The 14,930-nt window shown below is 46.2% G+C and overlaps 1 protein-coding gene across 13 annotated transcripts in view; it reads left to right on the top strand.

Annotated features, from left to right (window-relative positions):
- ripor3 (RIPOR family member 3) overlaps nucleotides 1-14,930 on the top strand; it is a 318,751-nt gene that overhangs the window by 257,496 nt on the left and 46,325 nt on the right. For all 13 annotated transcript variants that reach the window (XM_041203685.1, XM_041203684.1, XM_041203690.1 and 10 more), the window contains one exon: nucleotides 3,135-3,274. In XM_041203685.1, coding sequence (XP_041059619.1) covers nucleotides 3,135-3,274 — 140 coding nt within the window. The remainder of the gene's footprint in view (nucleotides 1-3,134; nucleotides 3,275-14,930) is intronic.

The following is a 14,930-nucleotide window of genomic DNA, read 5'->3' as shown; positions in this document are numbered from 1 at the left end:
TTGAAATTCTCTACCCAGATGGCTATGGAGGCTCAGTCATCAAGTATGTGGAAGTCAGATATCAATAGGTTTCTAGACATTAAAGACATCAAGGGATATAGGGATTGTGGATGAGAAAGGCTTTAAGGTAGAAGATTAGCCATGACCTAGTTGAGTGGCGGAGCAGGCTTGAGGGGCCAAATGGCCTACTCCTGCTTCTATTTCCTATGTTCCTTTTCCCCCAAGGATGGGTGCTTTTCTTTGCTATATATGAATGACTTCAATCTTGGAAGTAATATTTCAAAATTTGCTGATGAGTGGCAAACAGTGAGGATGATATGAATTGCCTGCGATAGGACATAGGCTACCAGACTGGGCATACAAGTGGCAGATAGAATTTAATACAGAGAAGTGTGAGGCGATGCATTTCAGCTGAAGGGATAGGGGGAATTAAATTTGCAGGGCTATGGGGATTAAGCCTAACTAGAGAGCTTGTGGTGAACCAATGGGCCAAATGGCCTCCTCCTGTGCCATATGACTCAAATGATTTAACACTCAGTGTTTGTAGGTGGTCAGTGCTGGAAGGTGAGAGTGACTGCCCTTGACATCAAGGCAGCACGTTAGCTTTATGGATTTAACTTGAGTTTTGTAGACTGTTAAAGAACTGAATCAAGGTCTGTCCTGATACATTTCTAAAGATGACACATGGAAATGTGGCATCAAGGAGCCCGAGCAAAACTGGAGTCAATGGGAATCAGGGGGAAAACTCTCTGCTGGCTGGAGCCACACCTAACACAAAGGAAAATGGTTGTGGTTGTTGGAGGTCAGTCCTCTCAGCTCTAGGACATCACTGCAGGAGTTCCTCAGGTTAGTGTCCTCGGCCCAACCATCTTCAACTGCTTCATTAATGACCTACCTTCCATTTTAAGATCAGAAGTGGTGATGTGCAATCATCGACGAACAATGTTCAACACCATTCGCGGCTCCTCAGGTACTGAAGCAGTCCGTGTCCAAATGCAGCAAGACCTGGACAATATCCAGGCTTGGGGTGACAAGTGGCAAGTAACATTCGCGCCACGCAAGTGTTGGGCAATGACCATCTCCAACAAGAGAGAATCCAACCATCGCCCCTTGATGTTCAATGGCATTACCATCACTGAATCCCCACTACCAACATCCTGAGGGTTATCATTGACCAGAAACTGAACTGGACTAACCATATAAATGCCGTGGCTGCAAGAGCAGATCAGAGGCTAGGAATCATGTGACAAGTAACTCTCCTCCTGAATCCCCAAAGTCTGTCCACCATTTACAAGGCGCAAATCAGGAGTGTGATGGAATAATCCACACTTGCCTGGATGAGTACAGCTCCCACAACACTCAAGAAACTTGACACCGTCCAGGACAAAGCAGTCTACTTGATTGGCACCACATCCACAAACATTCATTCCCCCCACCACCGATGCACAGTAACAGCAGTGTGTATCATCTACAAGATGCTCTGTAGGAATTCACCAAGGCTCCTTAAACAGCACCTTCCAAACCCACGACCGCTCCCATCTAGAAGGACAAGGTCTCACCATCCTGACTTGGAAATATATCGCCTTTACTTCACTGTCGCTGGGTCAAAATCCTGGAACTCCCTTCCTAACAGCACTGTGTGAGTACCTACACCACATGGACTGCAGCAGTTCAAGAAGGCAGCTCACCACCACCTTCTCAAGGCAACTAGGGATGGGCAATAAATGTTGGCCCAGCCAGCGACGTCCACATCCCAAGAACAAATTTTTTAAAAAGCCTGTGCTTTAGCCTATGGAACTGGGCTCAGTTTCAACTGTGTGAAGGCCCACTTTATACAACTGACGTTGAAATTGATTAATCATCTTCTTGGCCATATCAATAAGTGTGATTACATTTTCTAGCAAGTCCATCTCATCTCAGTTAATATGATTACATTCTCCGGGAGTCAAATGTTCTCCCGGTTATAAAGAAGTAGGTTCATTCTAATGAAGCCAGCAATTAAACAGTATAAAATACATAATTTAACATTAAGCAGAAATTATGAATAAAATGTTATCCCCTCCCTTGAGCTTTTTTTCCCTAGACTTCCTTCGATCCTTTATAATCATCAGGATTTTATGGCTAAACTGAGGTAGATCTGCCTGTATGTCCTGCCGTTCTCTCAGTTGGTAATTCTCTACTTAATTATGGCAATTCCCAAACTCAAATCTGTTGAATGGCATGTTAGGTTGCAGGAGTTTAGGCAACCTTTTTCAGTTTGATTTTGTTTATTATGACTGAACAAAGTGCATCAGAGAAATGGCTCTTTTCAACATTTGATATTTTGAGGAAAAATAGGTCATCCAACCTCATTACAGTTAAACTCCTTTTTGATAGTAAGATTTGCCTTTTGTTTACTTTCAAAAGAAACACAGAAAAGTTCAAAATGCTCAGCAGGTCTGTTAGCATTTGTAAAACCAGATTAACATTTCAATTTTGAGCCAGTTCTGGCTCCCCAGGTAGGTCCCACATCCACTGTTTGACAGGCCTGCATCTGGACTACCCCAACATTTTGGCAACTTCATTCTCAGAGAAATCCTCTATCACACAAGAGTAATATTTATACTTTTCAAGCTAACCATCTCTATAATTTCTGACCATAATTAGACATTTTATATTTTGAACCGGTTAGTATGCCAAAACTCATTTCACAAAAGAAGTTTTCAACAATCAACACACAACCCATCAGTCTGGGATGTGTTTGAAACCGGTCTCAAATGTTCCAATTATTCTATTCTATCTTATTGTTCTGTATTATCTAACTTCAAGTTGTCAAATGTCTGCATTTTATATAGTTTTGTGTGGAACTTGATAGATTAATTGATTAGGAAAGTACATTTTTCCATAACACCCAGATTTAAGCAATAGGATATACATGACAGCAAATTGTGGATATAAGGCATACCTTAATCATGAGAATACCTTACATATTGGTAAATTTACTATGTTTTTACTATATAATAAGGGAATAACTTATAGATGGGTGTAATTATACCACATAATTTATAGTGAACTGTGATAGAATGAGGCAATTTGAATTAAACTCTTGGATTATTTTTGCTTTAAAAGTTGCATTGTATTATTTTTTAACACAGAGGGAAATAACAGATAGCTCAAGTACATCTACTGTCAGTCTGACTGTTGAAACAGTCTTAGAAAGCTTCAACTTCCTAAATGCTGATTCAAGTGAAGATAATCTTTCATGCTCTGGGAGCATTAGGATAAAGGATGAAAGGTAACTGAGAAAATGACAATAAACTTCACATCCACGCTTTCATTGCCAACAAAGTGTTTTCGAACAAGATAAAGAAAATACCTTTTGAAAACGTAACCAAGACTAGAGTTAAATTCAATTATTCAGGTTATTTTAGCATATGGACACCTAAAATAGATCATTATCTTGAAATTATTCTTGGTTATCTTGGTTGGATATGCAAAGGTTTAATTCTGTTTTTCAATATTTGCGATAATATATATATAAAAAACCAGGTCTTCGTAATGCATCCTAGTGTGTCCCTTTTGATGGGATTGACAGGATGTGACATATTCTGCACTGCAGCCTCAGTTTTTGACTATCGCTCATAACTTCCGGTCTCTGGAGTGTCATACCCAGAGGCTACCCCAAGGATGGGCTGAGGAACCCTTGCCACACTTCCACCTGCGTCTCGCGCGCACCAACCCCCCCCCCCACCACAACCCCCAACCCAACCCCCTCACGCCCCCAGGAATTCCCTAAATAAGCATTTCACAGCAATTGCCTGGGAAGTTCAGACTTGCACGGGGCAATTGCCCTGCACTGGGAAACATCCGATACTCCAACTTAAAGTGCAGCATTCGGATAGTTCCGACAGTCTTACAAGAATAGTTACCCAGGAAAGGTTAGAAGAATTAAAACCAGTTCTAACTCCTGAGTAACTATAATACTGACCCCCCCTCCCCCCACAACTACCCCCACCCACGATCGACCCCCTTGACCCTCCATAGGGCCCCTGACTACCCACCTGACACCCTGCCCCCCATGGGTTCCCCAGCTACCCTCCCCACTCCTGACTATAAAAGAAGGTGCGATTTCCTTTCCCTCTACAGAAGGCCTTGGTAACCTACTGCACTGCACTATTCTCACCAGGCCCCTGTGGAAGGTTGCGTGAGAAAGCTGCGACTACATTTCAGTGTAAGTAACTGGGGCGGAGTGGCAACCTGACTATGACTGCTACTCCACAGAAGTTATGGCCCCATATATATTAATGACCCGGATGAAAGAATAGAGAGCTGTATATCCAAGTTTGCAAATGGCGCTGAGATAGGAGGCACAGTAATTTATATGGATATGAGCAGGAATTTGCAAAGGAACATAGACAAATTAAGTGAGGGGGCGAAACTATGGCATATGGAGTTTAATCCCAGATCTTTGGATCTGAGAAATTCAAATAGACATATTTTCTTATTGGTGAGAAACCAAGCTCTGGCGGAGCAATCAATTTAGATGTGCATGTATTCAAATCACAATGTCAGTTCACTGATGCAAAAAGGTAATCTAAAAATCTGATGAATATTGGCTTTTATCTTGAGGATCAGAATAAAAAAATTGAGCAATTGATGCTTTTGTTGTATAGACACTAAGGGCAGAATCGTCCCAGATTTGCACGAAGTGCGGTAGCAAGCGGGAAAAAGAACTTTTTACCCGCCAGCCTCAACGGCGGCTTTTCACGCCATATTGCCCCAATCCCGTCTCATTAATTATGCATTCCCAGGGAACATACCATTCCAATGGCAGGCGGGCTGTCATTCACGCCTCCACCCCTCACACCATCACCTCACTGTTTCCTCACGCCGGGCGCCATATTTAAAATGCAGCCGCGTGCACACTTCACAGTGCTTCCAGTCCAGGATTACTGCACAGAAGACATGGCCCTGAAAGGCAACAAGACTGCAGCTCTCTGATTTAGAAACACATCCCTGGAACACCTTATGAATATAGCTGAGGCCTGCCGTGATGTCCTCTACCCCCACTCTGGCCGCAGGAGGGGCAGCAACATCACTAATTGGGAAGTGGTGGTCAGTGCCAATACTCTGCAAAAGAGGGCAACCACCCAGTGCCGAAAGAGGTTGAATGATCTCCTTTGTTCCTCCAGGGTAAGTCACTCTTCTCATCACTCTCAACTCTCATGCTCACAAACCCACCACACATCCACAAGGATCTCACTCACTGCTGGGTCAAGGGACATTACCATTCACTTTCTCACACACAGTCATTGTCCTCATCCTATCCATGGAACCATTCACCACCCACACACGCCAAGCACACTTATCATCTGGCCTGGCAGGCATCCTGCTTACGCTCTATATGTATTCATGCAGGATACACAACAAGAGGTAGAGGTTGCAGACTGGTGGAGGAATGCCCAACATCAAGGTTCAAACAGACTTTGAAAATGGAGTCATCCAGCTGGCCGGCAAAAATCTGGACTGGTCCTGTGCTGACGGTAAGGTCGGCAGTGCTCAACCAAGTGAGGATCCAGCAATGCAACATCCATCAGACAACAATACTGTGAGTGATATGTCCTGTTTAACACGCCACGGCCGTGCACTAATTATCTCTCCTTGCTCTCACAAGCTCTTCTGGGAAACAGCCAAGGGAGTTCACGACCCAGGTCCTCGACTCAAGTCCCGATGGCACCTTGGAAGAGGAATCTGCTGAAACCCTAATTGAAGTCTGGTCACAGCGCTCACCCACACCTTCCACCAGTGCAGAGACACACATTTCTGTGGGACCTGATTCTAGAGTAACCTCGGGGTCACAATCTGGTGAGCACATCGCATGTCTGATCCGCAGCAGGTGGCAGCAGGGACTTGCCTGGTTTCCAACGCTTGGGAGGACTGCTGGAGGCCAGAAATCTGCTTAGTCTGAGTCAAACAACGAGCCTCTGAACTCAGTCGTACCTCAGTTGTTGGAGCTGCAAAGGCAAGCTTGGGAACATCAGGAAGAGATGTCCGCTGCACTCCTCAGATTGTAAGGCATGATTGAGGAGTCCGTCCAACTTCAGTCTGTGGTGATAGCACCAGCATGCCAATGTACTGAGGTCAGCACCAGTAGGATGGCATCCGTCATGGTGATCTTGGCCCAGGACATTGGTCCTTCACTGCTGCATGGGCTGAACTCCATCACTGATGCCATAGTTGGCCTCCAACAGTGTCAATACAAGAGGGATGTGGGGCAGTACAATCTCACTCCAGCTTCCTCCTCTCCAAGTAGTCAGCCAGGGGTCCTCGGCTGTCAAAAGGGAAGAGGACCACTACCATGTAGAAGGACAAGGGTAGCAGATGCATGGAACACATCATCTGAAAGCTTACTTCCAAGCAACTCACCAGCCTGACTCAGAAATATATTGCCGTTCCTTCACTGTCGCTGGGTCAAAATCCTGAAACTCTCTCCCTAACAGCACTGTAGGTGTAGCTACAGTACAGGGACTGCAGCAGTTCAAGAAGGCGGCTCACCGCCACCTCCTCAAGGGTAATTAGGGATGGGCAATAAATGCTGGCCTAGCCAGCGGCACCCACATTCTGTAAATGAATATTAAAAAAAGGATCAGCAGGCGCACACCCCAGGGTCATCCATCCAGGTGACTCCAGCAGTGTCCAGCCCATCCGCATCCCCTCTTTATGTGACCTCACCTGCTCCAGCTCCACAGACTGAGGAGGATGCCGCTGCCACACAACAGGACCCCTAAAGCAGGCCGGGGCCCTCCAGGTCTCGGCCCTCCAGAGGACACCTGTCAAGGTCATCACAGACAGGGCATAGCAGTCAGCAGACTACCTCCACCTCCATCTCCACTGTGGTTGTCAGGGGAGCACCAAGATGCAGCGGCAGGATTGGGAAGGTTGAAAAGATGTAACTCTTTTGAGTCAACTAATTAAACTAAATCAACAAAATAAGGGATAAAGCACAGCCCCTAAGTCAGGTTGGCTGTAAAACTAAGGACAAAGTTTAAAGGAAACATTAAACCAAAATGTGATTAAACGTATTGATAAAACAACCCAGTTCCCGCGGTGCCCACCGGGCACAGAAGGCCTTGAGAGTGCCGTTAGACACTGCGTGCTCCCTCTCCAGGGACACCCAGCTGCAAACGTAGCTGTGGAAGAGGGACAAACAATCGGACGGGACGATGCCCATGATCACCCGCTGCCTGGACTTGTTAATGGTTAACTTGGCCAGGCCCAGGAGCAGGTTCATGAGGAATTCCTCCTCCTTCCTGGCCCCCCTTCGCACCAGATGTCCGTAGATCATGAGCGTGGGGCTGAAGTGCAAACAAAACATTAATAAAAGGTTTTTCAAGTAACTGAAAAGGGAATGCAGCCTTTCACTCCCTATATAAGCACGGTCCACGGACTCCACAAGACCACAAAAAGGGCACATGTACTGGGAGTCCGCAAACCTATACGTTCTCCAATTGTCGGGGACTGCTGCGTGCAACACCCTCCAACCCAAGTCCCCGATAGAAAGAGGGAGGACACCTCCGTAGAGGGCCTCCGCCGCCGGATGGCAACAAGGCACGCCAGGGCGTGTCCGGGCAGCGGACAAGGGCGAGAAAATGGAAAGTGTGCAGCAGCAGTCCGAACAGAAAGCTCCTCCGTGTTGTGCCAAATGGCACAGAGGGCATGTCCCCGAGGCGGCTCGTATTGCGGGGCACCGGCACCCGAGGGAGGGCTCGGGGCTTGGGGCCGATGTGGAATTCCGTCTGAACAGGGGAACGTTCAGCAGGATGACCACCACGCACCTGGACCACCTCGAGACCTAAAATTACATCGGGTCCGAGCACGACCGTCCTTAGGTCTTGGATGGCATTGGCTGCGAGCTGGACACTCTCAGACGCGCGACGCGCCAACTCTTGCGGGAGCATCCAGCCAACTCCTCTGCCACCCAGCACGTCCCTGATTATGAAGATGTAACTCTTTTGAGTTAAAACAATTAAACTAAATTAACAAAATTAGGATAAATCAAGCACAGCCCCTAATTCAGGTCAGCTGTAAAACCAATTACAAAGTTTAAAGGAAACTTACAAACATTAAACCAAAATGTAATAAAAGGGGTCGATAAAGCACCCCAGTCCCCGCGGTGCCCACCGGGCACGGAAGGCCTCGAGAGTGCCAGCAGACACCGCGTGCTCCCTCTCCAAGGACATCCGGCAGCGAACATAGCCGCGGAAGAGGGACAAACAATTAGGTGGGACTCCCCTGTCGATTGCCCGCTGCCTGGACCTGTTAATGGCCAACTTGGCCAGGCCCAGGAGCAGGTTCACAAGGAGGTCCTCCTCCTTCCTGACCCCCTTCCGCACCGGGTGTCCATAGATCAGGAGCGTGGGGCTGACTTGCAAACAAATCATGAAGATGTAACTCTTTCGAGTTAAAGCCAATTAAACCAAATTAACAAAATTGGGATAAATCAGGCACAGCCCCTAATTCAGGTCAGCTGAAAAACCAAGAACAAAGTTTAAAGGAAAGTTACAAACTTTAAATCAAAATGTGATTAAAGGGGTCAATAAAACACCCCAGTCCCCGCGGTGCCCATCGGGCACAGAAGGCCTCGAGAGTGCCAGCAGACACCACATGCTCCCTCTCCAAAGACATCCGGCCGCGAACGTAGCCGCGGAAGAGGGACAAACAATCGGGCGGGACTCCCCTGTCGATCGCCCGCTGCCTGGACCTGTTAATAGCCAACTTGGCCAGGCCCAGGAGCAGGTTCACGAGGAGGTCCTTCTCCTTCCCGACCCCCTTCCGCACCGGGTGTCCATAGATCAGGAGCGTGGGGCTGATGTGCAAACAAATCATGAAGATATAGTTGCACAGCCTGGGCATGGGTGTTAATCACATGTACGTAATGTTCACTATTGTAAATAAACTCTCAAGAACGTCTCCTTGCCTATGGCTCTTTGTTTTGATAAGCAGTGTTCGTGTCACTTAGATGTGAAACCTTGGTTCCTGCACAAGATAAAAGCAGGTGCATCAGTCCAGGGCCTTTTCCCTGTGCAGTGTGTAACTTTCAGACCAAAGTGATGGTCCAGTTTCACAGTCACTGGACACAATAGTGATGCATAAACCTCAATGATGCCTGTTATTGCTGCCAGAATGTCATGGGCAGGCATCACAGAGCTTTGTCATTCTGTGTGTGTGCTATCAGCATCTTTGAGGTGGGGCTTGTCCCCCATCTCTTCAGCATCTTGACCTGTGACATTGTGCTCCTTAAGGGGTCAGGTGCTGAAGGCTGATAAAAGGTCAAGTGCACTTAAAGTTTCACGGCCATGTCTCCATGATGTGACCTTAATCAGAGAGCACAAGTGAGCTGCTCTCAACCAGACAGGAGTCAGACATTCACAGAGGCTATGTGAAGATCGATGGAGTGTCCTCACTGCATGTCGTCGTCGTCGTCATCCTTCTGGAATTGAGCGACTATTTGGGCCACCCGCTGCGTCTCCACGACAGGAGCATTCTCACAGACGGAATGTGTGCTACCATCAGCCAGACTGGAGTCAAACGTTCACAGATGCAATGTGAGGATCTATGGTGACTCCTCACTGCATGTCATCATCATCCTCCACAAGTCTAGCAGCTATGAGGGCCTTCTGTGTGTGCCTGCCTCGTCTAGCCAGTGCGAGGGCCTCATTGCCATCATCGTTGTTTTCAAGGACCTCCTCACCCTCATCCCCGTCAACATCCTAATCGGAGGAGACGTCCAACTCCTCCTCCTCAGCCAGGTCCTCTCCCGATTGCAGCGCCAGGTTGTGAAGGGCGCAGAAATCAATGACGATATGTGACACCCTCTATGGAATATATTGCAGGGCTTCACCAGACCGGTCCAGACACCGGAACCTCATTTTCAACATTCTGATGGTTTTCTCCACAAAGGTGCAAGTTGCAGAATGAGCCTCATTTTACCTTCGCTCTGTTGCAGTCAGAGGCCGCCGCGTGGGTGTCATCAGCTACATCTACTGCAGGTAGCCCTTGTGCCTGAGGAGCCAATCCTGCAGTCTCTGTGGGTCCTTGAAGGTGTCAGGGAGCTGAGACCTACTGAGAATGTAAGAGTCATAGGTACTCCCTGGGAACCATGCACACCAGCTGAACATTCAGCGAGTGGAAGCCCTTGCGGTTGACATAGTTGACTGCTTGTTGCCAAGGAGATCTGAGCACCACATGAGTGCAGTCGATGTCATCCTGCACCTGTGGGAAACCTGAGATCTGGGCAAAATCCTAGTGCTCTTGCATCCTAGCTTTCCTGGTCCCAGGCAAAATGAACAAAGCTTAGTGCTCTTGTGAAGATGACATCCATGACCTCACGGTTGCATTTGTGGGTGGAGGCTTGCGATATCCCACAGAGGTCACCTGTGGAGCTCTGAAAGGAGCCACTGATGTAAAAATTGAGTGCCATGGTAACTTTCACGGCCACTGGCAGTGGATGTACTCCATGGCCCCATGGCGCCAAATCCTGCAGCAGGTCACAGATGTAACCAACCAGTTCCCTAGAAATGTGCAGTCTTTGGTGACACTGGTTCTCGGTCATCTGCAGGAATGAAAGGCGGCATCTATAGACCCTGGGTCTAGCTAGGCACCATCCAGCAATGGCTCACTGTGGCTCTTCAGCAGTGTGTGTGGGAGCCCAAGCCGCCCATTTTTCCTGAGAGTGCTGCTCCTCCCTCTACCCAGTCAGGTGCCTCCGCTGGTCTCTTCTCCTTCATCTCCGCTCTCTGTAAGCCATGAGACATACAGCTAGATCACCAGGCTCCATGGTCCTGAAATACACCTCCAGCAGGATGAAAGAGAGACACGCATGGGTTAGCTTGGGTATTCTAAGAACCTCTCTTACTTAAGTCTGAAGGTCCCTTAACGCATTCCAAAGCATGCTGGCAACCACTTGGATGGCCAGAATTTGGTGTGCTGCATGGCTGCCCAAAACCCCACTGACCTCTTCCCCAATCTACCTGACCAATTGGCGGCAGATTTCCCCATTGCACTGCCTGTTGTGGTCTCGGCTCAGGCATTCTCCTAACCCGTACTGCAAGGCTGCGCTGTTAGCTGGAAGCATGGGGGAGACTGGTCCAAACCTGAATGATCACATTGCAAGGGGCTGTGAGCACCTCCACCAGTGACTGCTCCATGGCCAGCTTTTGCAAGGAGATTGTACAACATGCCCAGTCATCCAACTGTCCTGCAGTCTACAGGAACGCTGATTGATTTGCAGTTTGTGCCCAAGGGGGTGAAAACCTCTGGAGCGCTTGATGGTATTTCCAGGCCTCTGCTGTTTGAGTGGGCAGGTGAGCTAGGGGCCCAACTTCAAGCATGCCAATGTGGCTGCACTTGAACTATCTCAGCTCTGGAGGAATGGTCACTTTATAGAAGGTTTCTTAACCCTAACCCTCCCCCACCGCCCCCCTTCCCGGTGACAGGAAGCACGGCCCACCATTGACGGGCAGAGCAGACAATTGCAAACTGGTTTCACGATGGCATGAAACCAATTTTTGGCCTTACTGCCATATTGTCTGCCCCTGACCGCCATGATGCCCACCGCCAGTGGGCACAGACAATTCCGCCCTAAGTCAGAACCCATTCAGAGTACAATATTGAACCTCAGGAAATATATATAGGCCTTAAAGGTGGTGCAGCACATATTCACTAGAATGAAACTGGGGCTTAAATGGTTAAAATATAAGAACATATTTTATAACATCAGGTTATATCCCCTTGAGGATAAGATATAATTATGAGAGGTTGTAAAAAAATAGGATTGTATTCACTGAAGGAGGGGCTAGTTTAAAATTATGAAATAGTTTGAATGGATAAGTAGGAAAAGATTATTTCCACTGGTAACAAAAAGTTTAAAATTAAGATTAATGATGGAAGCATAAATGTGAAAGTTAAAAGGGTCCAGAATTTATTGTAACGGCCACCTGATACGTTTGCTGTTGCCTTTGCATCCTTCAAAAAAAATTATTGACAAAGTTGTTGAAAGCAGTGCAGTGTGGGAAACAGGACATCCCTGTCCTTAGTGAACCAGGCAGCTAAGCGTATTTCCTTAACCAATGAATCATAGAGGAATCATAACTTGGTTACAGCACAGAAGGAGGCCATTCAGCCCATCATGTCATGCCAGCTCTCTACTAGAGCATTCAGCTAGTCCCACTCCCTGTCCTTTCTCTGTTGCCCGCCAAATTTTTCCCTTTTGGATAATTATGCAATTCCTTTTTAAAAGCCATGATTGAATCACATTCTTCACCACATTCTCAAGTAGTGCATTCCAGATCCTAACAACTCACTGCGTAAAAAAGTTTTCCCTCATGTCACTATTGGTTCCTTTGCCATTCACCTTTAATTGATGCCCTCTGGTTCTTGACCCTTCCATCAATGGGAACAGTTTCTCCCTATTTATTCTGTCCAGACCTCTCTGATTTTGAACATCTCCATCAAATCTCCTCCACCTTCTCTTTAATTTATGCATTTAACTTAAATCCCTCATCCCTGGAATCATTCTTGTGAATCTTTTCTGCACCTTCTCTAATCTCTTCACATCCTTCCTAAATTGTGATACCCAAAATTGAACACAACACTACAGTTGAGATCGAAAGTGTTTTCTAAAGGTTCACCATAATTTACTTGCTTTTGTACTCTATGTCTCAATTTATGAAAGCCAGAATCCCACGTACTTTTAGCTTTTCCTCAACCTGCCCCGACACCTTCAATGATTTATGCACATATACCCCAGGTCCCTCTGTTTCTGCACCCCACTGAGAATCGTATCCTTGATTTTATATTGCCTCTCATTCTTCCTACCGAAATATATCACCTCACACTTCTCTGCACTAAATTTCATCTGCAACATGCCTACCCATTTCACCAGCCTGCCTATGTCCTTTTGAAGTCTATCATTATCCTCCTCATGGTTCACAATACTTCTAAGTTTGGTGTTTTCTGCAAATTTTGAAGTTGTTTCCTGCACATCCAAGTCAAGGTTATTAATATAGATCAAGAAAAGCAGAGGTTCCAACACTGACCCCTGGGGAACCCAAATATACACCTATAAACAGCTGTTAACCACTACTCCCAGTTCATCTTCCGACTTTACAGCCTTCCAGACTGAATATTGAATTCAACAACTTTAGATCTTGAACTCCCTCCTCCAACCCCACCCCCTTTCCATTTCTTCCCTCTCCCTTTTGTTTTTTCCAATAATTTATATAGATTTTTCTTTTCCCACCTATTTCCATTATTTTTAGATCTATACCTTTTATGCCGTTAGTTTTATTCCACCACCCCCACTAGAGCTGTACCTTGTGTGTCCTGCCATCCATTCTTAATTAGCACATTCATTTAGATAATATCACCACCTTCAACACCTCTTTGTTCTTTTGTCTGTGACATCTTTTGATTATCTGCTCCTATCACTGCTTGCTTGTCCCTACAACCACCCCCCACCCCACCTTAAACCAGCTTATATTTCACCCCTCTCCTAATTTTACTCAGTTCTGTTGAAGGGTCATGAGGACTTGAAATGTCAACTTTTTTCTTCTCCACCAATGCTGCCTGACCTGCTGAGTTTTTCCAAGTAATCCTGTTTTTGTTTTGGATTTCCAGCATCCGCAGTTTTTTGTTTTTATTTTACTACACTCAGTTGCCCATCTCTCAACCAACTTTGTGTCTTTGCTGCTACTGTCTCTTCTATTTCATGGGGCTTTAACCTTGCTGACACGCCTGTTATGTGGCACTTTATCAGACACCTTTTGGAAGTCCATGAATACCATATCAACCGCATGACCTTCTTCAAATCTCTCTGTTACCTCAACAAAACTCAATCAGGATAGTTGAACACAAATTGCCCTTAACAAATGTGTTGGCTTTCCTTAATCAATCCAGATTTGTCTAAGTGACTGTAATTTTGTCCTGATTTATCATTTCTAAAAGCTTTCCCACCGCCCAGGCTTGTAGTAGCTGGGTTTATCCTCTCAACCTTTTTGAACAAGAGTGTAACATTTGTGATTCTCCAGTTCTCTGGCACCACCCCTGTATCCAAAGAAGTTTGAAAGATTATGGCCAGTGCTTCAGCAATTTCCACCCTGCCTTCCCTCAGTATTCTTTGATGCATCTGATCCAGTCCTGGTGATTTATCAACTTTAAGTACAGTCAGCCTTATTAATATCTTAGCTCATCCAGTATATCAACTATCTCCTCTTTCACTGTGACTTGGGCAAAATCTCCTGCCTTGGTAAAGTCTGATGCAAAGTATTCAATTAGTACCTCATCCACACCCTCTGCCTCCATGTGTAAATCCCTTTTTTGGTCCCTTATCAGCCCTCCTTTTGCCACTTTTTTATATGCTTATAGAAGACATTTGGAGTCCATTTTATGTTACCTGCCAGTCCTTTCTCATACTCTGTCTTTGCTTCTCTTATTTCCTTCACTTCCCCTCTGAGGAAGTTCAGAGGCTGGTACTCAATTGTATCATCAACCTGAGATCTGTAATACACACCATTTTCTACTTCATCTAACTGTAACCCTTTCATCATCCAGGGAGCCTCTGGCTTTGTTTGTCTTACCTTTCTTCCTCAGGGGAATATTATGATGACTGTACCCAAACTATCTCCTCTTGCTTGCCATAATGCTTGCCAATCTTTGATTCCAATCATTTGGGCAGATTTGTTCTAACCCGATTGAAATTGGCCCTCCCTCAATTATTTCTCTCTGGATTACTCCTTGCCGTTTTCATAGCCAACCTAAAACTTATGATGCTAGAATTACTGTCCACTAAAGGTTCCCATTCTGACACTTGATCCATTTGTCCCACCCCATTCTCAAGAATCAGATCCAGCGGTGCCTCCTTCCTTGTTGGACTGGAAAATATACTGAAGTAG

Source organism: Carcharodon carcharias, chromosome 14 (assembly GCF_017639515.1).
Source record: "Carcharodon carcharias isolate sCarCar2 chromosome 14, sCarCar2.pri, whole genome shotgun sequence".
NCBI classification, from domain to species: Eukaryota; Metazoa; Chordata; class Chondrichthyes; order Lamniformes; family Lamnidae; genus Carcharodon; species Carcharodon carcharias.
This window is presented reverse-complemented; position numbering and strand designations above follow the sequence as displayed.